The sequence below is a fragment of the Castanea sativa genome, chromosome 5 (genome assembly GCF_040712315.1).
Source record: "Castanea sativa cultivar Marrone di Chiusa Pesio chromosome 5, ASM4071231v1".
NCBI classification, from domain to species: Eukaryota; Viridiplantae; Streptophyta; class Magnoliopsida; order Fagales; family Fagaceae; genus Castanea; species Castanea sativa.
Genome location: NC_134017.1, coordinates 26,305,356 through 26,330,412, shown reverse-complemented (window position 1 = coordinate 26,330,412; position 25,057 = coordinate 26,305,356). Strand labels below are relative to the sequence as shown.

The 25,057-nt window shown below is 34.4% G+C and overlaps 1 protein-coding gene, 1 long non-coding RNA gene and 1 pseudogene across 2 annotated transcripts; all 3 read left to right on the top strand.

Annotated features, from left to right (window-relative positions):
- Positions 1-903: 903 nt before the first annotated feature.
- Positions 904-5,489, top strand: LOC142633437 (uncharacterized). The gene is made up of 5 exons (XR_012843909.1): positions 904-1,079; positions 1,880-2,021; positions 3,279-3,444; positions 4,372-4,434; positions 5,305-5,489. It is a non-coding gene; the product is annotated as an uncharacterized LOC142633437 (long non-coding RNA).
- A 5,770-nt stretch (positions 5,490-11,259) lies between these two features.
- Positions 11,260-11,667, top strand: LOC142634994 (receptor-like protein EIX2). Its single transcript, XM_075809218.1, has one exon. It carries the CDS (start codon positions 11,260-11,262, stop codon positions 11,665-11,667), a length of 408 nt encoding a protein of 135 aa, XP_075665333.1.
- Positions 11,668-11,769: 102 nt separating this feature from the next.
- Positions 11,770-13,562, top strand: LOC142633436 (receptor-like protein EIX2; annotated as a pseudogene).
- Positions 13,563-25,057: the final 11,495 nt, after the last annotated feature.

The following is a 25,057-nucleotide window of genomic DNA, read 5'->3' as shown; positions in this document are numbered from 1 at the left end:
CAATCAATTGTTTAAATTCAAGTTTTTGTAGTTTACAATAACGCATAAAAGATGAGTTTAAAGATCAAATGATAAATTACATTCGATTGGCATAAAAATTGGCATGCATGTTAAGAACATATAGAAAATGTGATCCAACGGTTGGATTTTCAAAATATGAATTCAACAATAAGTTATTGGTTGATATAACTTTTTTTAGAGTTACATCAAGCGTAATTTGAACCCAACTCTATATTTCATAATTCGATGTGAATTTTGAAAAATCTACCGTTAGATTACATTATCTTCATATAGTTTTTAGAAAATAAATATATTTTTTGTTTTTGTTTTTTATCTTCTTCTCTTATAATTTCTAAGTTGATAAAAATATTAATTTAACAACAATCCATTTTAATCTAACTGAAATTCATCATTATCATTAATATTTAAATAAAATTATTATTTTATTTAAATATTAAAACTGAAACATCTGAAACATCCACAATTTCCCACATCATCATTTTAATGTTTTAAACTAAATAGTGTGAGAGTTTTATGTGAGTCTTTCTTTTTTCTTTTTCTTTGTATTGAAACCTAAAGTGAGTCATTTTTTTATATAAAAAAAAAATCTAATGTGAGGTCTAATTAAAAATATTATAATTATTTTTTAAATCATAATTCTAATATAGGTCTTTGAAAAAGTAAAAAAATTCAGTTTTCTATCATAAATAGATAATAATAATGAACAAATAAAATGTATGTTGCCTTAGTGGTTAACACGTGTACCATGCATATTTTTCAAGGACTTGTCCAAGGTTCTAACCTCCATGACAGCTTTTTTTTTTTTTTTTCCTTTTCGTTTTTAAAGTTACTATTATCCAAACTACGTCGTTTTGGTTCTATTTAAAACTAAACATAAAAAACCCTAAACATCTCTTTTCTCATTCAGCAGCCCTCCTCATTCCCCATCCCCCATCCCCTCTCTCTCTCCTAACTCATCTCTTTCTTGGATTCTCGGTCCCAAAGCCTCTGCTATTGAGACCGGTACCAAGCTCTACATCTCAAACCTTGATGACGGTGTTTCCAACGAGGACATTAAGGTAATTTTGGTCCTTAAGTTTGCTCCCTGAAACTGTTGTTACTGTTTTTATGTGTGTATAGTTTGTGTGTTTTGGCTTATCTTGTGATTAATCTGAATTACGTTGTGTAATTCAGTTGTTGGTTGTGTTTTGACAGTTTGTTTAGCTGTAAGATTTTTTAGTTACTACTTTCCGAAACCACCTTCCAATATTGTTATTCGGTTCTAAAGTTTGCTCCTTGAAACTGTGTTTGTGCGTATGTTTTAGTATTAAATAATTTTTAAAAAGAGCAGTGTTTTTTATGCGCGTGTGTTTGTGTTTTGGTTTATCTGGAGATTAATCTGAATTACGTATTTTAAAACTTTTGTTGGTTGTTGTTTGACAGTTTATTTAGTTGTTTTAAGATTTGGTAAGTGGTAACTAGTTTCGAATATTGTTATTTGTTGTTATCTTTGAAAGTTGGGGATTGGAGTATCCGATGGTTTTTTGGTTTTGGTTATATGCATTATTACAACCCCATTCATGTTAGGTTGACTGTTTGTAACGTAGTTTTGCTTGCAAGGATGTGGTAACAATACCAAATTATATTTGTACGGTCTTCATAAAAGTTCATTTCTCTTCTTTATTTGGGTTCATGTTTAAAAACACTTCTTTTATGTGGGTTTTTGTTGGCAATGATTGATGAGTAATTACACTTACCTTAGATATATCTCTTTAAGGTATTTACCTAATGGAGAGATTACCTTGTTTGTCCGTCTTTTTATATGCCAGTGTTTGTCTATTTTTATTTTTTAATTTTTTTTAATGAATTGGGACTACAGATACTGATGTCAACTATGTCACGTTATATCCAAAAGAAGAGAGATTCCACAATTCCATAAAACACACCTTTATCCCAAAGTAAGGAGCTGCTGCACGTTCCAGTGAAAAAAAGATTGGTGCACCAAAGGATGATGTCACAGGGTAAAGTTTTTGTTTTTGTTTTTTTCCTTTTCTTTTTCAAATCTGGGGATTGAATATGATTTAGGTTTGAATTTTTTGGTTCAATTGCTTTAGATTTAGTTATTTGAGCTAAAAACTTAAAATGCAATCGGAACTTGAAAACTCGAAAGTTTTGAGATACAGAGATATGAGAGATAGAGTTAATAGGGCGCCAAGAGATAAATATGTAAGGCTGGCCATAATCAGTTCTAATTCTTATTTTTCAAATTTGCATATTCCTTTTTTTCCTCTTATTCTCTGAATTCTATTTGGTTTTTCTTTTCTTTCTTTTTACTTTTTTTTCTTGGTCTGCAACCATTCTATGGCAGTTTCTGTTGAAAGGTAGAACTGCAGTTGCTGTTAAAAACTGTTTCAGTATCAAACAGGAAAAATTTGGGGCTTTTAGAATAATGACTTAGAGATTTGAGATTTTAAAGTAGAGAGAAAAATCAGAGTCTTCACACACAGTTAGATTGCCGAAATAGTTATCTGTAAAGTTCTGTTTTTAATTTTTAAAATCTTTGAAATACTTTGGTTTGATAGGAGCACATTGCATTAGAAGAAATTTTTGAAGAACGAAGTGGATTTTTAACAGAAAATGCTGAAGCCCAACTGAAGATTTTTGGCAAAAACAAGTTTGAAGAGAAGCCAGGAAGCACCACAGTTTTGAAATTTTCTAATTTGCATTTTTTTATAGAATAATTTTCATAAGTTCATGATTTGTTTTTGAAGCAATTTGAAGATTTAATTGTGCTAACTAGCTTGGTTCTTGATTAAAATTTATCTTTATACTATTATAAGCAACAACATGTACTAATTAAATAGCAAGTGTTGGGTGTTTTGTTATTTGATGAATTGCCTTGAATGTGTTTGATTATGGTTGTCAATCGGCCTTAAATGCATTAAAAATTATTTAAAACATTGTCTTATATTTTTATAGATTAGAGAAATTACTAAAAAAGATTCACCCTAAAGTGTTCAAAATAGAAAATCGTAAAGATATCTTTTGGATCAAATAAGCTTTCTTTCAAAATTTTATTTTAGTTTTTCTTTTTGGTTATGTTATACATCTTTAATTATTGGTTTTTTTGTTTCTGTAATGGACTGTGTCGAGGTTTCTGTACAAAGTGTTGCATTCTCTTAATTAATTTGGAATGTGTTGTGGTTTTCTTAATTAATTTGGATCGTGTTGGGGTTTTCTTAAAATTGTATATTTCTCACAAAAGCCACTGTTTTCAGTGATATCCAGTTTCCATGAAGAAGAAGGAGATAGAAGTGGTGAAAGTAGAGTTAGTGTTGCCAACCCACCTTTGTTTCAAGCAAATCCAAAGGCAGGCACTAGAAACATCTGAAGCAAATCTTTCAGGCCGAGAATTAGAAGAATTTCCCTCCTTAAGAACCACCTGTAAGTTCTTGGAATGAAAGAAAATGAGGGGAATCTTTTCTTTCATTGGCTTTCCTTCATTTTCGAAAAAGCATATATGTTAATTATTAGAAGGAATGATGAGAATGCACTATGCTAAACTTTTTTATTACTCATGGTAGAAAGTGGTACTTGCTAAACGAACTGACTATGGCTTTATATATTATATTAAATAGCTCAGGATTTATTTTTAAATTATATTATTTTACTGTGGAAGTTGTCTACTGATTCAAGTACTCAAATTCTCTATTTTACCAATGTCAATTAGAGAAAACAGAATTGATGGAAACAGTCCTCTTCTTTTAGTATGTAATGAACAATTGAAGTTTTATCATGATGGGTTTTATTTGGATGCCACAGTATTGATTGTAAATTTGTGACTATTAAGACTTGATTTTACACAAATCTTTGAGTTTTTCCTGTTGGGTGATTTCATAAATGTTAGAATTGAAAAGAGTTGAAAAATAAGGATATAGAAAATTTGGATTTGGGAGAAACCTGAAACAAGAATGACAGGCCTAAAAGGAAGCAACTGAAGCACATATCGTGACTTCATTAACAATTAATTGATGATGTAAATTATTGCCTTAGAAATTTATCCTTTTCCATATTTACCAATAAAAGTTTTTTTCCTAATTTATCAGTTAAGAGTACTCTTGCAACAGTGGCTGGAATCTACAAACAAACACTTACACTTCTTAAAAATGTAACAACCAAAAGTCTTGATTGATTCTGCAGTTATAAGTGTCAAGAACCTGGATGATAGCAACTGATATGGTCCCATTAAGTACTTGGAAGATTCATTAGTATCACATGTTCCCTCCCTCTTTTTCTCTCTAAAAAAATTGGTTAATTCAGTTTAAATTTATATAATTTCCTACTAATATAGATTGTGCTTTAAAATTGCAGAATCTGTAGCAATGTATAGATCTTTAAAGTTAGATATGCGACTATTATGTACCTCTCTACAAGGTAATATATTTACTTCATTAAAATTTTACATGATTAATAATGTTTTTTTAATGGATTGTGGCAACATGGTTGAGATATCTATGCGAACTATAGATGAAGTAAATGCTAAAAGAAAGTTAGAGATAATGGATGCAACCAAAGTATTTGGTTTTGTGTTTGTAAAATAGAGAAAAAAGAAAGTTTATTAATGGCATAGTATGTGGAGGTTGCCGAGCATTAGAAACCTCAGTGCAAGTATATATAATTTGTTAGTGTTACTTATTCATTTGTGCATCTAGGTTTGTTTCTATTTCAGTTTCTAGAAATCAGGTTGTTATTTGGTGGATTATTTTTGTGTTTTGGGGGAGTGATGGTGTGAATATGTAACTGATGATTTTTGTCTGAAATGCGTTTGTGGATTTGGTTGTGTGAATTTAAGGTAATGGGTTGTTTTTGGTAAGACAAAGTATATATTTCACACTACTATGAATGTATTTTTCTATTTATTGTGTTTCCGTTATTTTGTGTTTCCATCTACGTTTCATTGTTTTTTTTTTTTTTTGGGTAGATAAGCTTTGGCTTTGGGAAATTTTTTGTCTATTAATGTAGTTATCCAACCTGGTAAATGCTATGCTTATATCTTTTGGAGATTAATATATGCTTTTTGGGGATATTAGAATTGCTTAAGAATTCTAAATCATGGGAACTATTTGCCTATGTCATAACATGCATGCCACCAATTAATTAATTCACAAATTTAGAAGAATAATACTTTATTCACAGTAATGTGATCTTTTGCCCTTATTTGTTAAAGAAGTGAGTGTGTTCTAATTCTTAACCAAATTATTTGACCCATCAAAATTAAGGCTATTTTAGTTCTGTGTGTTTCAGATCTGCATGAAGCTACAAGAAAGTTGATTTGAAAGGCATTATATGACAAGGCATTGCATCGACTACGGTTATAGATTTGGTCTTTTTCATATTTCAATTTTATTTGATTGATATGGATTAAAATTCAGATTGAATTTGGTTTAAATTAAACAGAGCCTCAAATTTTATTGTTTCATTGTTTGTTCTGTTTTGAATTGAGTTCATTTTTGTTTCATATGTGATTTTCTTAGAATTGGGATTTTGAACTCAAATATTACCTTTCTCCAATTTTATATAGTATTTGGAGAATGCGGAATGGATTGAATAGCCGTAGTTTGGAGACATTTGTGGTGCTGTTAATTAATTACATTTGTGATATTGTGTTAGTAGAGCTAAAATTATTATAGGTTACTTGTAACAGGTCTGAATGAAAAGAATAAGAAAAAAAAAATCTATAGCGGCGGTCAATAAACGCCGCAATAGGTGCATATTTTATGTATTAAATGCAACCCTATAGCGGCGCTTTTACCCGCCGCTAAAGGTGGACACCAATAGCGGCGGGCACAAACCCGCCGCTAAAAGTCATTTGACACGAATTCGACCGTCGTATAGTGGCGGTTTTATGCTCGCCGCAATAGACTAAAACCACCGCTAAAAGGCGTATCTATAGCGGCGGGTTTTTGTACCGCCGCAATAGAGATACTGCGCCGCGACAAAGCTGGCGGGTAGAACCGCCGCAATAGGTGAAATGTACCTATAGCGGCGGTTTTTGGGGCTTTAGCGGCGGTTTTGGCCCACCGCAGTAGGCCAGTTTTTTTGTAGTGGCACTAACTACATTCCTTGGAAGCACCAGTTGATTACTATACTAGAAGCTTATTCATTGATCAAGCACATTGATGGTACAACTTCAATGCCATCTCCTTTCATTCTTGATGCAGAAGGAAATCCTACTTCTATTGCAAATCCTGAGTTTCAATCTTGGAAAATCAATGATAAAGCTTTGCTTTCCTTGATAAATTCCACTCTCACACCACAAGTTTTCTCACTTGTTGTTGGCATTACAAGCTCAAGGGAGGTCTGGAATACTCTTGAACAGAGATTCACCTCAACCTTTAGAGCTAACATCTTGAATCTCAAGCTTGAGCTTAAAGTCTCAAGAAAGGAAGTGATTTAGTGAATAACTTCCTTCAAAGAATCAAGATTGGTCGAGATAAACTCCTTGCTATAGGATTCATTGTGGATAATGAAGAACTGATTTGCATAGTGCTCAGAGGACTTCCTAAAGAATTTGCACATTTTTGTTCTGCAATTCGGACTAGGAGTGATCCAATTTCGTATGAGCAACTTGCAATTATGCTACAAAGTGAAAAGCAGGCAATGATTGATAATTCAGATTCAATTACTCACTCATTTGCTATGTTTGCCTCTAATAATAAACCTGGAAGCAGCTCTCAGAATCAAGCTCAGAATCATGGTTCAGGCAGAGGAAGGGGCAGAAACAGCTCCAATAAGGGAAGAGGAGAAGGTAGGTACAATCATGTACAATCATAACGGTGGCCAACACTTCTCTCCTCAGCACTTCTCTCCTCAAGCTTCACATAATTTTTCTCCTCAACCTTTTCAACATTAGAACTTCTCTCAGAATTTACAACATCAAAATTCTTCTCAGAATTTTAAGGTTGATCGTCCATCTTGTCAAATCTGTGGCAAATCAGGACATCAAGCTTTAGATTGCTATCATCGCATGGATTTTGTTTATCAAAGCAAAAATCCCCCCACCAAGCTTGCTGCTATGGCTAGTGCTTCTAACGCAGCCATCACCAACAATCAGGATCCTTGGCTTGCAGATTCAAGCAAATCTGATCATTTAACTGCCAATCTGAACAACCTTGCAATTCAGTCTCAATACAAAGGACCTGAACAAGTCACTGTAGGAAATGGTCAAACACTTTCTATTAATCATATAGGTAACACTACACTTCATACCAAATATCACAATTTCACGCTTAGGAATGTCTTACATGTGCCTAAAATTGCAATGAACTTACCTTTTGTCCACAAATTCTGCTTAGATAACAATTGTTCTTGGATTTTTAATGCTAATGAGCTCAAAATCCAGGATATTCCTATGGGGAGACTCCTCTATAGGGGCTTGAGTGAGAATGGAGTTTATCCTATCTACTCGAAGCATTTCTTCAAGCCTCCACCTTTCAAATCTACATCTTTACCTCAGACAGCACAAACTCTTCAATTACCTTCTGCTTTGCATGTAAATAATCATAATAATTGGCTCTTGTGGCATCATAGGTTAGGACATCCCAGTAATAGGTGCTTAGTGCTGCACTTGTTTCAAATGATGTATCTTGTACCTTGCCTATTAGTGATTCTCACATTCATTGTAAACACTGTCTTAAAGGGAAGATGCATCAACTTGCTTTCAATAAATCTGATGTTCATGTTTCTAAACCTCTTGAATTGGTCCATTATGATGTATGGGGTCTAGCACCTGTTACATCAGTGAATAATTTCAATATTATGTGATTTTTGTTGATGAATTCTCCAAATTAACTGGCTTTTCCTTTTAAAATACAAATATGATGTTTTTGAAGTTTTTAAGCATTTTAAGGCAACAGTTGAGAATCAACTAGATTCCAAAATAAAGATTTTGAGGTTTGATAAAGGTGAGGAATTCACTTCTAATGCCTTTAAACAATTTTGCTCTTCTCATGGTATTGTACATCAGTTGTCTGGTGCACATACTCCTCAGCAAAATGGAGTAGCTAAGAGGAAACACAGGCACCTAGTTGAATGTGCCCTTGCTATCTCACTATCAACTATCTACTGCTTACTGGTCCTATGCTATTTCCACAGCAGTACATATTATTAATATATTACCTACACCTAATCTCAATAATCTCACCCCTTGGGAATTGTTGTTTTTGTCCAAACTAGATATTTCACACTTAAGAACGTTTGGCTGCACTTGTTTCCCTTTATTTAGGCCTTACAACACGCACAAGCTTTAACCTTATGTTACATCTTGCATTTTTCTTGGTTACCTTGCCTATACAATAGGGTACATCTGTTTAAACCCTATTACATCTAGGATTTATATTTCTAGACATGTTTTGTTCAATGAGACTAAGTTTCTTACTTCTCCCTCTTTGTCCACTGGTTCAAGTTCTTCTCCTTCTGTGCCTACACCACCAAGTATTACTCCTATGTTTGATGTCAGCACATATGCTTCTAATCCCACTCAACCTACTTCCACACCTTCAGTTGATATGACTACACCTATTCCTGTCTAGTCTACTTCACCTCCATCTAGACTTAGCCTTATGCCTGATCCATCTTAGTCTGGGTCATCTCCATCTAATCCTAGTCTTAGTGCATCTTTATCTGATCCAAGTCCCCCTTTATCTGGTTAGTCTCCATCTGCACCACCACCACATGTGTCCATTGTGTTTCAAGTTCCTCCTTCCACCAATACTCAACCTATGGTTACGAGGTCCAAGGATGGCATCTTTAAGCCTAAGGCACTTGCTGCTCAGGCTGTATCAGATCAGTCTAAGTTTGTAGTCAAACCTGATAAGAAAGCTACATCAAGTTCCAAACCTAATTATACTCTCACTGAACCTCCTTCCTTTAAGATTGCTACACAGTTTTCTCAATGGAGGTCTACTATGGATGATGAATTTGCTGCTCTTCAGAGGCAAGGTACATGGTCTTTGGTTCCTTCCTCTCCCTCTCAGAATGTGGTTGGTTGTAAATGGGTGTTTAAGCTCAAACGCAATAGTGATGGAAGCATTAATAAATACAAAGCAAGGCTTGTTGCTAAAGGTTTTCATCAACAATATGGGATTGATTTTGAAGAAACTTTCAGTCCTATCATTAAGCCACCCACTATCAGAATTATCCTACCTCTTACTGTTCTGTTTAATTGGCCATTGAGGCAATTGATCTAAGTAATGCCTTCCTCCATGTTTACTTAAGGGAAGAAGTTTATATGATGCAACCTCTTGGCTATGTTGATCCTATTTACACCCAATCACGTTTGCAGACTTTGGAAGTCTCTTTATGGTCTCAAACAAGATCCAGGGGCTTGGTTTGAAATATTTTCCACTCAATTGTTGCACATGGGGTTTCAAGCTTCCTTGGCAGACTCCTCTTTGTTCATACTTAGGCAATGCAAGATGGTTGTTTATCTTTTGGTCTATGTTAATGATATTGTGATGACTTGCAATTGTCCTCAGTTTCTTTATGCTTTGATTGCTCAGCTCAGCTCTACTTTTGAGCTCAAAAACTTAGGTCCTCTTCATTATTTTCTTGGACTTCAGATTACTAGAACTTCTCATGGTTTGTTGCTTAACCAAACCAAATATGCTCAAGATTTGCTCCTCAAGCTCAATATGCAATCCTCTAAACCTGCTCACACTCTTTGTGCTCCTAATGTAAGATTAGTTCCCAATGAGGGTTCACTTCTGTCTAATCCTCAGGAGTATAGAAACTTGGTGGGTTCACTTCATTATCTTACTTTCACAAGACCTGATCTCAGTTTTGCAATGCAGCAGGTGTGCCAATTCATGTCTTTTCCTACTAACACTCACTTAATTGCAGCTAAATGAATCTTGAGATATCTCAATGGTTCTTTGCATTGTGGTGTTTTCCTACAACCTGGTCCTCTTGTCCTTTCTGCCTTCTCTGACTCAGATTGGGCAAGGGATCCTTTTGATAGGTTTTCCACCACTGGCTATCTAGTTTATCTGGGGTACAATCCTATTACTTGGAGTGCTAAGAAGCAAGATACAGTGTCTAGGTCCTCCACTGAAGCTGAATATAGGGCCTTGGCAACCACAGCTGCTGAGCTTTCTTGGCTTCGTAAGGTCTTGAAAGATCTTGACATTTTTTTTGTCTACTCCCTCTAAGCTTTGGTGTGACAATGTATCTACTTTGGCTATTACTTTCAATCCTGTGTTTCATGCTCGTACGAAACATGTGGAGGTTGATTACCACTTTGTTCGTGAGCGTATGTTGCGCAGAGATCTTCTTGTTAGATATGTTGCTACTAATGATCAACTTGCTGACATCTTTACAAAGAGTCTCTACCTCTCATTTTATGTTTCTCTTTGGTCCAAAATCATGGTGTCTAATCACCCCTTGATTTTGAGGGGGGATGATAGAGGAAGCTCAGAATTCAAACAAGACTCTGAGAAAGAGGAAGAGATGTGTAACGACTAGTTTTATAATGGTCACTTCCATTTAGGACTAAAACGATGTCGTGTGCCGTTTAATGTAACTGTGACATTTTGAGCCTTAAATAAGTCTAGTCTTGCTCGGCTCTTCAGGTGCATCAGAGTCAGTTCTAGAGGCAGTTATAGAGCTAACTGTCATCCCATGAATTCAAGGATTTTGTTATGAGTGGTTACAATTCAATTATTAGAGGATGTTTAGGAGCTTCTAGATCTAATCTATTCTATGATTGTGTATATATAGTGTGATGTACAGTGTATGATTGAGTGAGCTGAACAATACAATTTTTTCTTCATTGAGATCATCTCTCTCTCTCTCTCTCTCTCTCTCTCTCTCATTTCCTTGTTAGTGCTTCCACCATTGTTAACCACCTGTAAGCTCCAAAATCTTTCACTACGCTACCACACTCAATTTTCCACAAAAGCCCTCATGAACTTTTCCACTCTCAATTCAAAAGCCTAGAGAAGTCAAACCCCATTGTTCCTGAAAGAATAAACACAAACAAACCAACCTGCTGGAAAAATGTTCACCCACTAGTCCCCACCGCTACCTTATATTGATCATACAAACAAGAAGATTCATCATTGACTAGACCATTCTACGATTGTAAAATCTTCCAAATGAGTTCACAGTCACACTGATAAGTATCCATCATGTGACATGGCTTTTGCTACATAGAAATTAATCACTAGAACACTACTTTAGTGGTTGTGATTACCAACTAGCATGGATTTCAGTTACGAGATAAAGTACTCCTTGAGTAATCTTATTGCTATATTTCTTTTTTTGTCCTTGTTGGGGTCTTCATTTTATGAGATAATCAAACTCGGTTCATGCAGTGAAGATGAAAATTATGTCAAATGCATCCACACTGAAAAAGAAGCACCTCTCAGCTTCAAGAAAGGCCTAAGTGATTATTCTCCGGGTAGGCTTTCTTCTTGGATTAGTGAAGATTGCTACCAATGGAGAGGCATAGAGTGCAACAACAAATCAGGTCTTGTTACCAAGCTTGATCTTCAAAACACGTTTATGAACTCATGGCTCGGTGCTGGTGGTGAGATTAAGATAAGTTCTTCTTTGATTAACTTGAAATATTTAAATTACTTGGATATGGGGGATTATCTGAATCCCTGAAGGCATTATTCGAATCCCTGAATTTTTTGGCATGTTAGACTCTTGATTTATCTCAATCTCTATTTTGCAAACTTTTATGGGGAAATTCATCATCATCTTGGCAATTTGCCGAGACTGCAAGCTGAAAATTTGAATTGGCTGTCAAGTCTCTCTTCTTTGAAGTACTTGGATATGGGGGGACAAAATCTTAGTAGTGTGAGAGCAAATTGGTTGCATGCAATTAATATGCTTCCTTCCCTTCTTGAGTTATATACCTCAGTGGCTATTTAATCTTAGCAGCTTCATAAAACTTGATCTAAGCTGTAATGCTTTACATGGTACCATTTCATACGATTTTGTGAACCTAAGAAATCTTGAGCACCTTGGTTTGCAAGATCAATACATTGGAGGTCAATTGCCAAGCTTTTTCGAAAATCTTTCTAAATTGAAGACTTTAGATCTTTCATTTAGCAATTTTAGTGGCACTATGGATGGATTCTTAAGTAATTTCTCAGCATGCATGAACAATAGCCTAGAGCCCCTAGATTTAGGTGATAATAAGCTGGTAGGAAACATTCCTGATTCATTCGGGAGGCTAGGAAACTTGAGATACCTCAATAGTTGGAACCCTCTTTTAATAAGATGAATGTAACCATTCCTATAAGTATTGGACAACTTTCAGAGTTGATCAATTTGAATCTCCAAGAGAATTCTTGGAAATGTGTCATCATAGAAGCCTAATTGATGAATATCACAAGACTAGAACAATTTATACTAACAACTTCTACAAACCAGTCTCTATTTTTCAATGAGACGTACGTCTGGGTACCTCCATTTAGGCTCAAATATCTTCAACTAGAAAGCTATCTCATTGGTCCCAATTACCTATATGGCTTCAAGTTCAAAGTGAGATTTACCTCATCACCCTTAAAAATGTTGTCATCTCAGACACCATACCTAAATAATGGTTCTCTAAGATATCTTCTCAACTCACTCCCTTGGATCTATACAAGAACCAGATCATGGGGAAATTGCTGCACCAATCACTTTTTCCAAATATGGATGTTGTTGATCTAAGTTGTAGCCAGTTTAGGGGTCCTATCCCACTTTGGTTTACTAATGCGACCAAACTATCTCTTAAAACCAATTCATTTCCAGGCCCTATCCCATTAACTATTAGTGATCTAATGCCAAGGTTATGCTATTTAGATCTATTGGAAAACCTCCTTGATGGTACAATTCCCCTTTCCATACAAAAATTGGAAAATCTTGAAATACTTTACCTTAATTAGGAGAAATCAGATATCTGGAGAGCTTCCCCATTATTGGAATGAGTCCAACTACTTATTTTGGATATTTCGTACAACATATGTGGGAAAATCCCAAGCTCAATTGGTTTTTGGAGTTCCCTTCTAAATTAGTGTTGAGTAACAACAATCTTGATGGAGAATTTCCTTCTGACTTACAAAATTGTTCTCTTTGGAGCATTGATCTTGGTGGGAATCGCTTATCAGGGAACCTTCCATTATGGACAGGATCAAATGTCTTAATTCTATGTTTACGATCAATTTTTTTTCTTCAGTGGAATCATTCCTTGACAATGGTACAATCTTCCTAGTCTTTACATTATAGATCTTGCCCAGAAGAATCTTTTCGGGAGCATTCTAGACTGTTTGGACAATTTGACTGGTTTGTTTTATGGCAAGATCAACTTTGATGTGTACCCTTTTGGCAAGATCAACTTGAATATGGTAGCAGTCTCTAATTTGTTACCAACATTAATCTTTCAAGAAATAACTTGACTAGAGGAATTTCTACTGAAATAACAAGCCTCACAGGATTGGGTATATTAAACTTGTCATTGAATCATCTAACTAGAAACACTTGATCTTTCAAAGAATACTCTTTCTGCACCTATTCCTAAAAGTATGTCTTCTTTGACTTACATGGCACACCTGAACATTTATTTTAACACCTTAGAGCAACCGCATCAGTTAGTGTAAAATTTTCCTTCTATTTTATACTAAAAGCCTACTTTTTCTATTTTACACACCCATTTTTACAAAACATCCACATCAGTTTATCTATTTTATCATCTATTTTATTTAAATAATCATTTTCTCACTTTTTTTTAAATATTTTATCTCAAACTCTCTCTCTCCACTCACGAGACTCTATTCTAGAGTCTTCTCTTAAACTCCTCTCTATTCCAAACTCCTCTCTGAAATTTCGATCCAAGCACAGAGCCAATCTATTCCATCTGAAACTCCAATCCAAGCACAGTGCCGATTTATTCCATCTGAAACTCTGTTCCAAGCACGACGCCGATCTGAAACTCCGATCCAAGCACGCCGATCTGCCACAAGCGCCGATCTATAAGCGCTGATCCACTCTCTTTGTATCTGTTGGTGTGTCCATGTGTGGGTGTGTTTGGTTTTATGGTGTATGTGGTTGATTTTTTATTTTTGTGGTTGATTTTTGATTCTGTCTGTGGGAGTGTGTGTATCAGAGGAAGATGTAGATGATGAGGGCATTGGTTTTGCAGATGGAAAAGAGAGAAAGAAAAAAAAAAAAACAGGTGTGAAATTAAAAATTATTAACATAATGTATAGAAGAGCTATTTTTTGTATTTTGCAAGATTATCCATGGACTGATGTGATAGCTCTTAGCAAGAAGATTCCCATATGGTAATCAACTCCAGACACTAAATGACATATCCATATATAAGGGCAACCCATCATTATGTGGGTCTCCTCTTCTGACCAAGTGCCTAGGAGATGAAACATTTGATAGGACAATTTTTATTGATGGTAGTGTTGAAGACAAACATGATAGATTTGATATTGAAAGCATCCGACTCGGTTCTCTTGTAGGCTTATTGGTGAAGAAATCATGGAGGCATGACATCAAAGATAGGATAACATTGAAGTTTGGGTTGGAAAAAAATTGAAGTTTGTAGGGGCAATGCTCATACAAAATTGTCATGTATGTAAAATTGTGCAGGTCAATGTGAGAGATTGATTGCAAAACTTGTTTGATTTGTTACTTTGCAGTGTGTTGTTTCTATATCCTATTTCTTATGTTATAAAGGTATTTAAAACAAGAAAATCAATATCATACAAGTATCTACAGTACTAGGAAAATGTATCATATTGGCCATTAAACTGATACTAGTACTCCTCTAAAATATATATCAGTAAAAATACTGGGTTATACTAGCCTGTACTGAATATATTTTTGGTGTTTTGGTTGGTACAATAAAATTTTTTTTTAAAAGCTTAAAAATTTTATTTTTTTATAATAAAAAAAAACATGTTTTAAAGCTAATATATTGATTAATATACTTAGACTAATATTTAGGCTTATAAGATATGTGGATTTTAAATTTTATGTTGATAAACATAAAAAAAATTAATAAATTCATACTTGCATAAATTTCGGTGGGTTTCTGTCTTTAGGTTGCAAAGAGACGGTTGCTGGGTGTCTTTTTTTTTTTTTAAATCGGACTAAAAGAAAAAATTTGAACCCATTAAAATGACTTTAACGATCCCACAACGTTTACAATCTTTTTTTTTTTGAAGGCCACAACGTTTACAATCTAAAAACAAAGATTTGCCCAAAATGTGAGCTACAATGACTTAACCACCCAACCTATTAATATTCTTATCAATTGAAAAATAACTCCAATGTCACAATAATTAAAAGATAACAATAACATATACCAAATTCTAATGTAAATATAACAATAGTAGATAAACTCAAATACTTATGGCACCTATAATTTCTCACACCACTTTATTGTTGCCTCCTATTATTTCTCATAATTTCTTCTAGTGCTACCCGTGTGAACACCAACTACGAAAATACATGTCCCACCTCTTTTTTCATGCACATATAGACGTATAGTGATATCTAACAAGATTAATTCGTTAGTTGCCAAATTGATTTCAAGTAGTTAGTGCATTCAAATTTGGATTTGTAAAAAAAACAAAGCCTATTTTAACACCTTAAAAGTTACTTTAACTACTTTACGACACCATTTTACAATTCACTCAACATCTTATTTCTTATTTTTCACATCAAACCTAAAACTATTCAATTTTTTATTCATTTCTCTCTTTTTGTCTATCTTTTTGACCGGCTCTCTCTTTACCCATAGAAATTTCTCTCTTATCCTCTATGTATCTACCACCACCACCACAATCAATTCTCATCCCAAAATCAAACCCCATAACAAAAAATAAAATAAAACTAAGCAATAGTAGTCACTACCCTCACAACCCACCACCAGTATCAACAACCATCAAAATCGCATATCCAAACCATCAAAATCGCATATCCAAACGCACAAAACCAAACAAATAAAAACAAAAATCAAATCAGAACTACAACCCACTACTACCAACCACAAAAAATACAACAAGAACCACCACCAAACCCACTGCCAATGGCCACACACCACATCCAGCCACCAACATCTTCACCATAAATACCCACAAAAAACCCAAATTCAAACCCACGAAAACCCACAAACCTAAATCTAAACCCACAAATCCACTGGAGATGAAAGGGAAGCATAGGAGAGAAGAAGGCTGAGAGAGAGAGAGAGAGAGAGAGAGAGAGAGAGAGAGAGAGAGAGAGAGAGAGAGGGTTGAGAGAGTGATAAAGGTGAGAGTGGCAAAGATGGAGGAGAGAGAAGTGAATAAAATATAATCTTTTCGTTTTATAAACTTGCTATAGTAATGCTTAAAAGTAGGGATTTACTGTAATAAAGTTGTAAAATTTGTTAGGTTTAAGAACCGGAATAATGAATGGGTTTTGGTGTTTGAGAGGCTAAAATATATATACAGAAATTTGGGGAGTTTTACACTCCCAATGCTAATGCTTTTAGTGGGTTATTTTGGCTAATAAACTTGGTAAGCAATAGTATAAATACTTGTAATTCATAGCATTTCATCATTGAAGAAATAAGAAGAAGCTTTCTCACTTCTCTCTAGAATTTTTCTTCTTAATTTTCCTTTCATTTAGTTTTCTTAGAGTGTGACTACCTTGAATTGAGTCAATTTTTTTTTTCCTTAAAAATTAGTGAGTTCATAAGAGCTGTTGTCCCTTGAAATGGACCAAAAATACAAAAAGGGAGAGAGAGAGAGAGAGAGAGAGAGAGAGAGAGAGAGAGAGCTCTTAGAGTTAGAGTAAAATTGAGTTAGCTAAATTTTGACTAAAATTTTATTTGCATAACATGATGCTAAATAGATATTTCATCATATTTCACAACAGGTTTAACTCTATTGCCAAAAAGATTATGGGACTAAAGACTACTAAAAAAGAGTTAAGCAGTTTCTTAGGGGTAAATGGTTTTTCTCTAAACTAATTTTGAGAAAAACTCTTCAAACTTCTCTTATATATTTTTTTATTACATGTGAATTTTGAAAATCTAACAATTGGATTATATGTTCTTATTATATCATTCATGCTTGCAAAATTTCAAAAAGATCAAATATCAATAACTATGTCATTAATTAAATATTTAAATTTCAAGTTTTTGTGGTTTAAAATTATACCTAAAAATAAGTTGTTGATCTAGTGTTCGTTTCGCATGATTAATTTTGCCTACTTATTTTACTATTCAACTTATTTTTCCTACTATTCATGAGTCTTACTGCACTTTTTGTTACTATTCTTAGGTCTCACTATACTATTTTAACTAATTTTTATAATTATCTATAGTACTTTCAGCAAAAAGTTTTCAGCTTCAGCAAAATAAGCGAATTCCAAACAAACCCCTAATAGTAAATAACATCCGTTTTGAATAAAATTTGATATATATGTTGAGAAAATAATTAGTGTATAATTCAAAGATTAAATTTTCAAAATTCACATTTAATATCCAATAAAAATATATAGGAGGAGTTATAAAGATTTATCTCCAAATTAGTTTGGAGATAAACTTTGTCAAAAGAAGGCTAACTTCTAACACAAAAGGAAACACTTATACTCATTTACTACATTACAATTTGAAAGCTTGAATTTATGTAATTACACAAGAGCGTATTTAGACCCCCAAATTAAAATTACTATTAGATTGCTTTTACTCTTACTTAATCAAAGTGCGGAACAAGAGCAAATGAGCACAATGAACCAATACTACTCTAGTGCATAAACATGAACAACAAACAATAAATGTAAAGCACAAAAGTAGGGGAAGAGAGATGCAAATACAAGATAACACTGAGACGTGTTATCGAATGGGAAACTGAAGAACTCAGCGAAAAACCTCTTTGCGACCCTCCAAGTCAAAATCAATCTACAAGTGAATAAGTTGGAGTACACAGATAACAAAAAACCCTCCAAGCCTAGTCTACTCAATGTACTTAAGTCCTCCAAGTTCCTACTACCAATGGATTTCTCAAAGTCTTGTCTTCACTAGCTTTCCGGATCCCGCAATACGCTCGATTGCATCTGCCAAGCCTCACCGGCTTCTTTTGGCAAATCCCCAAAACTTCCCAAGCTTCAAAACACTCTCTACACTTTGAATAGGTGTGGGTTGTGTTTGGGTACAAATCTCCTCTCAAGGTATGATAATGGGAGAGGAAAGGAGAAGAGGCTACAATGATTTCTCACTAAAGATGAGTAGCTCTCTCTCTAAAAGATGGGTGTGTTGTGTTGTGTTGTAAAAAACCTATTTAGGGTTTTTCTCTCTAAATGACCTCTCATACTTTTGTGAGTAATTAGGGTATATATAGTATGGGTGAAGGGTACGAAAGTCACACTTAAAATCCTTCAGGCAGAATGTTTCGCGAGTATTTCGCGGGAGGCCTTACCCACGAGACACTTGTGAAATTAACAGCTTGACATGACTCTTCAGCTTCTAGCATGTGCTTCTCACGTGACTCTTTCGCGAGTAGGCTTCTTGTGAGACACTCGTGAAATCTACTTGTTCATCCAATACATGCTTGATTCTTCACCAACTTAATACTAAACCCAATACAATAAAATCCCACAAAATACAAGGAACAAAATAAAGCAATTACAACACTTTTTGTAATGGAATAAAACCAACATAAAACATAGTTGCAAATCACAACTTTACAATCTCCCATTTTGGCTATTATATGACAAAACACCCTATAACAGACTCTAGACTTAAACGTGAGTTTGAGAACAATGGAAAAACTCACTCACACCTAAATCTAAAACATATGATGAACTTAGAACATATATAACTATAACCTGAAACACTTACACAAAATGCATTAGACCCTCAAGGTAAATCAAGTAATAAGATGACAAGTATAATGTAAGAAGTAAAAGAGCGATCAAGTAAACATGATGTGAAACATATGAACAAATTGATCAAACACAAGATAGTCATATGGAAATGATTACAATGATCATATAACAAAGCAAATGATCATTCGAACATGCAACCAAAAAAGCACAATAGTATAAGGATGTATGCATGTCTAACACATAAACACGATGCAATGAGAGTAACAAAGCATAGATATTAAATGTAACTCAGAGCACCATAAAGCAACAAGAAAACAAGCATAAAGCAAAACAAGGTTTTCTCATAAAAAATGTCTTCTCGCCCTTAGTATATGCATCTCCCCTATGACTTTCTCCCCTTACAAATGTGTGCGATATAGAATTTCTTGTCCTAAGAATGTGCACAAAAGTCATATGGAAATGACGAAACACTTTGGTATACAATCTAATATACTCTCCCCCTTTTGTCACGAACAGACAAAAGAATAAAGAGGAAGGAGGGAAAGAAAAGAAGATACGAACAAGGATAAGATGCATGAGGGGTGCAAGATGAATGAAAAAATGAAGCTCAAACTAAAGACAAAAACATCTTAAAAACAATGGTACAAAGCATAAGTTAAACATGACATGCTAATGATGAAGGAACAAGATATAGACCTAGGCATGACATAAATACAAGAACATACTATATGTGCTTAAAGGTTTAAAAAAGACTTAACTAGCATGAGTGAATGCAAAACATGTCAAGTGTTAGAGTGTGTGCATCAAAGGTGCATCTAATGTGCATGTAGTATGCATGTGAGATGCATGGCCAATTCATGAGCAAGGCACTCATGGAGCAAAGTATGTAAACCACCTAACCAATGATCAAAACATGATAAATATGAATAATTATGATAATCCTCATAAATTGGTCCTCATAAATTGGTACTCATCGGAGTCTAAAAGAGTGACAAAAAATATCATAGAGGCATTTTATCAAACTCTTGTACACACTACACATGTATGTTAAATAATGTATGAACATATGAAAAACTTGCCTAAATACATGTTAAAATGCCACTTGGGGCCAACACAAACACAAACAATCAAAATGGGATAGAGACCAATCAAGAAAAACAAAAAAAAATTTGTAGAAAATTAAGTTTTCCCAACCCTTTTCAAAAACAAACCCAACCTTAACAATCCTAGAATCTAAGGCAAAATCAAATGATTCATAAGTGAAAAGATGTTAAAACATACCTTAGAGAGGTTTTTGGAGTGATTGATCTTGAGTTTTGGATGAGTTTTGAGAGAAAAATGCGTTTTTGGGTTGAGAGAGGCACGAAGGAGGCAATGAGAAGGTTTTGAAAAACTGTCAACATCTGTCCTTTAAAACTGCAAAATCGCATTTTTTCCGGGTAAGCTTCTCGCGAAGTTACTTGCGAAAATGGCCACTGAAGCTCATATCAGTTTCACGGCTAGAGTTTAGTCGTAAGTCAGTCGCGAAACTCTCTATATGAATTTCAATGTTTTCCAAAAATTGCCATCCTCATTTTCGCGGGAAGAGCTAACTCGCGAGCTTCTCGCAAAAATGCCTCTAAAAGAGTTTTTTGTTAAAAACAAGAAATGAACACTTGACAAAAACTCTAAACACACAAAAGCATAAAAACACTTTAAAAAACAAATAAAAAATTTAAAAATCTTTTTGGATTTAATCAACAAGCAATTTAGTATACACATCACATTTGAACATGTACAATCACACAAATGGAATAAGCATTCATTGAACATTAGTCATGTGTATTGTGTGTGTGTGGGGATCAAGTATAAACTAGTCTATAGTCTAGTATGAAGCTTCAATGATCAATTCAATCAAGTCATACACGACTAATACGAAGTCAAGTGACCTATCTCACTTGTAGAAATGAACATATATGACTCCTCACCAATGTGATTGCAATTGATTGAAAGCCTTTTGATTTGCTTCCATTTTACATACTTTTGATCAAACACAACTCAATTTTTGAGTAGCGATGCCATAAACATTTTGAATGAACTTTAACAATTTAGCCTTTGGCTTTGGCACCATACATTTTAATACAAATCACTTTCCCTTTTTCCTAATCAAATATTTGCATGTGCGATGGCTTTTTCAACTCAAAATCTCTTTTCGAGATTGACAATTGTTGAGCTATATAAGCAAAAAGAATAAATGTGTGAAGAGATATATATGCACAAGTCTACGAATGTATCTAGATCAAATAAGACTATTGACCAATCATTTATGACAAGTTTGAAAATTTATTTACAACAATCAAATGTAGATTTCTAGATGTCGGTCACACTTAGAAAATGTGCATACATAACAAGTTAAGCTCGTAAGTGCACTGCATCATTAATACGGAGGTACTAGGCCAAACTCACAGGTGATATGTGTTTGAACATATATGATCAAACTTTTTGAGTTTTTCAGATTTTATGTGGTTTTGGATTTTTACACACACAAAACAAAGACATAAAAGTAAGATCAAACAAAGACAAAAGCAATGCATATAAAGGGATACATGATGCACAAATGCATGATAATGGGTCAACCAAAGAAGCATAGGGTCAACCAAAGAAGCATAAGCTCAACCATAGGAACCCTTCCTCATTTAAACGGAATGATTGTTTGGAATGAGTGTCTCATGAGAAGTGAGAGGAGGGTTGGAAGAATGAAAACTGTAGATGCACATAGATAAGGAGGTAAAAACATCAAAAACTTTCTTAAACAACTTACCATTTTCCCCCAAATTCGATTATGCTTTTATAGCACAACTTCCAAGAAGTTCAAGTTTCTCTTTTCTTTTGATTCTTTTAAGAGTTTTAAACTTAAAGCAATGAGGTCTAAGATGACCAAAGGCACCACAATGGTGAAAAACAATGGGTTTAGGTCCACTAGGCTTTTTAGAGAGGGATCTAGTAATATGGTTTTGTTCTCTCTTAAACTTAGGATATTGAGGTCTTATCTGACCAATCACACCACAACGGTGGCAAGTTGGAACAAACTTAGATCAATCCAACACCTTAGGTTGAGACCTAAACGGAGGCTTTGGCTTAAGAGCCTTTCTCTCCACCTTTTTATTTCTTTTGTATGGAGGAATGTACACCGATTTGTCATTTGAGGTAGAACGCACAATAGGCACAAAATCGAGTATCACAACATGATTGCGACAAATATTTTCATCCTTTTTAGCAATAGGTTCAGCAATCAAATACTTGGCATGCATCTTAAGAGATTCATTTTCACATTTTAGCTCATCAACAAGTTTGTTAGAAAGAACAAGTTTGTTAAAAAGAACAAGTTTAGCATCCAAGTCCATATTCAAACATTGAAACTCCTTTAGTTTTTCAAGAGAATGTTCAGCAAATTTTTTATACTTTTCAACCAATTTGTTGGATTCATTGAGCTTAGCAGTCAAATCATCCTTTCCCCAAATGAACTTGCTCAAATTCTCATGAAAACTCTTATCTTCTTCAAGAGTTTGACATTTGAAGTTTTAAAAACACTAATAGATTCATGTAATATGTCATCACAATCATGAGGATATACACTCATATTGGCATTTTCATAAACACATGGCATGTTACAATCAACAACATCTATAGAAGCATACAAAGCACTATCCATGGCAATACAAACAAGAGGTCAATGATCACACTTAGGTAATGAAACCAAAACAAGTGTACCCGCTCTGATACTAATTGAAAGCTCAGATTTGTGTAAATACACAAGAGCTTGTTTAGACCCCCAAACTAAAATTACGGCAAATGAGCGCAATGAACCGATACTACTCTAGTGCATAAACATGAACAACAAACAATAAATGTAAAGCACAAGAGTAAGGGAAAAGAGATGCAAACACAAGATAACACCGAGACATGTTATCAAAGAGGAAACCAAAGAACTCGGCGAAAAACCTCTCTGCGACCCTCCAAGTCGAAATCGATCCACTAGTGAATAAGTTAGAGTACACGAATAATAAAAGACCCTCCAAGCCTAGTCTACCTAATGTACTTGAGCCCTCCAAGCTCCTACTACCAATGGACTTCTCGGAGTTTTGTCTTCACTAGCTTTCCAGATCCCGCATTATGCCCGATTGCATCCGTCAAGCCTTACTGGCGTCTTTTGGCAAATCCCAAAAACTTCCCAAGTTCCAAAACACTCTCTACACTTTGAATATGTGTGGGTTGTGTTTGAATACAAATCTCTTCTCAAGGTATGATAATGGAAGAGGGAAGGAGAAGAGGCTACAATGATTTCTCACTAAGGATGAGTAGCTCTCTCTCTAAAAGATGGGTGTGTTGTGTTGTAGAAAACCTATATAAGGTTTTTCTCTCTGAATGACCTCTTATACTTTTGTGAGTAATGAGGGTATATATAGTATGGGTAAAGGGTAAGAAAGTCACACTTAAAATCCTCTAGACAGAATGTTTTGCAAGTATTTTGGGGGAAAGCCTTACCCGCGAGATACCCGTGAAACTGACAGCCTGGCATGACTCTTCAACTTCCAGCATGTGCTTCTCACATGGCTCTTTCGCGGGTAGGCTTCTCGCGAGACACTCGTGAAATCCACTTGTTCATCCAATACATGCTCGATTCTTCACCAACTTAATACTAAACCTAATACAATAAAATCCCACAAAATACAATGACCAAAATAAAACAATTACAACACTTTTTTGTCATGGAATAAAGCCAACATAAAACATGGTCTTAAATCACAACTTTACACAATTGAACTATGACATGCTTATTGGTAACTTGGACTTTTCTAACTACATTCTAATGATTACTAAAATCTGGAGACCTTCCATAGTCTAAACGACTATACATAGTCTAGACGACCATACAACATTGATTACACAACAATAAATGATTTTGTAACCAACGAGCCACAACGATCAAGACGAGCAATAAATTGGCTTTGAAACCGACAAGTTTCAATGGTCTTAAAGAGCTATCATGAGCCAATTAAATCTCTATTTAACCTCAGATAAACATTACTCAAACAGCCCAGAAAAACCATTAAGAGGCTGCCAATGGTTACACTTATAATGAGGCACTGAAAAGCTGTATTAAGACTATAAATAAGTCACCAAGCACTAGGAGAAAGGTACACAAATTCAAACACACAAAATTACATTCTGATTCTCTGAGAAATATTGAGAATTTTATTGACTTAGTCATCAGAGAACCATTGCCTAACGTCACTCTGGTGTCTTTCTCTCTCATCTTTACAGAGAACATCACCTCGTCTAGACCTAGATGAGGTCATCAACTAACGATCATTTTTAGCTTCATCACATGCCATTTAATTTATTTTGTGTAATACCTAGAATCTTGCCTTCCTACTTCGCAAGTCTCCTTAAAAAGCATGTATCTACAAAAAGTGGTTCTCCTGGAATTTTGTATTCAACACCAAAACCATATTAAAGTGCACGTGTTTTGTTGTGTTTCTTCTCTTGAACCAAATACCAATGAGCTAAAGCAAATTCTTTGACTCTGCCAATGTTTGACTTGAAGGCTGAGGGTTCTTCATAAGTCAATATTAACGCCAGATGGACTTTGATTATTGGTGCTATTATTGATTTCATATATAGTAATGGTAAAAGAACTGTGCCGAGTCATGGTATTGAGATTTAAGGACAAAAATATTATTTACTTCTTCATTTGTCTATTATGCTTTCAAAATGTTGCTAGTACGGTAGGATTGATAAATGTTTAAGCCTGAAAATGACATATGTTACACCAATTCATTTGTTGTTTCTCTCTCTTTTCTTCTAAATTGAAAATTGAAATATCCTAATTTCTCTTTTTCATAAAAAATTTGCTTCTTATATTATATAGAGTAATGTTAGCATGTCATCCAAGCAAATCAGTATCTTGAAACAACTAATGATTAATGACACAATTTGGCATTAAAAAAAATGAACTCTAGTTTATTATATAAACCATGAGTTCTACTCAAGTTCATTAAACCAATCTAAAGCCAGCCCGGTCCAATTGATAATTAACCTCATTACAATTAATCTGTCCAATTGATAGCTAACTTCATTACAATTAATCTAATTGATCACCAACTTCATTACAATTAATCTGAAACAAGGGACAAACTAA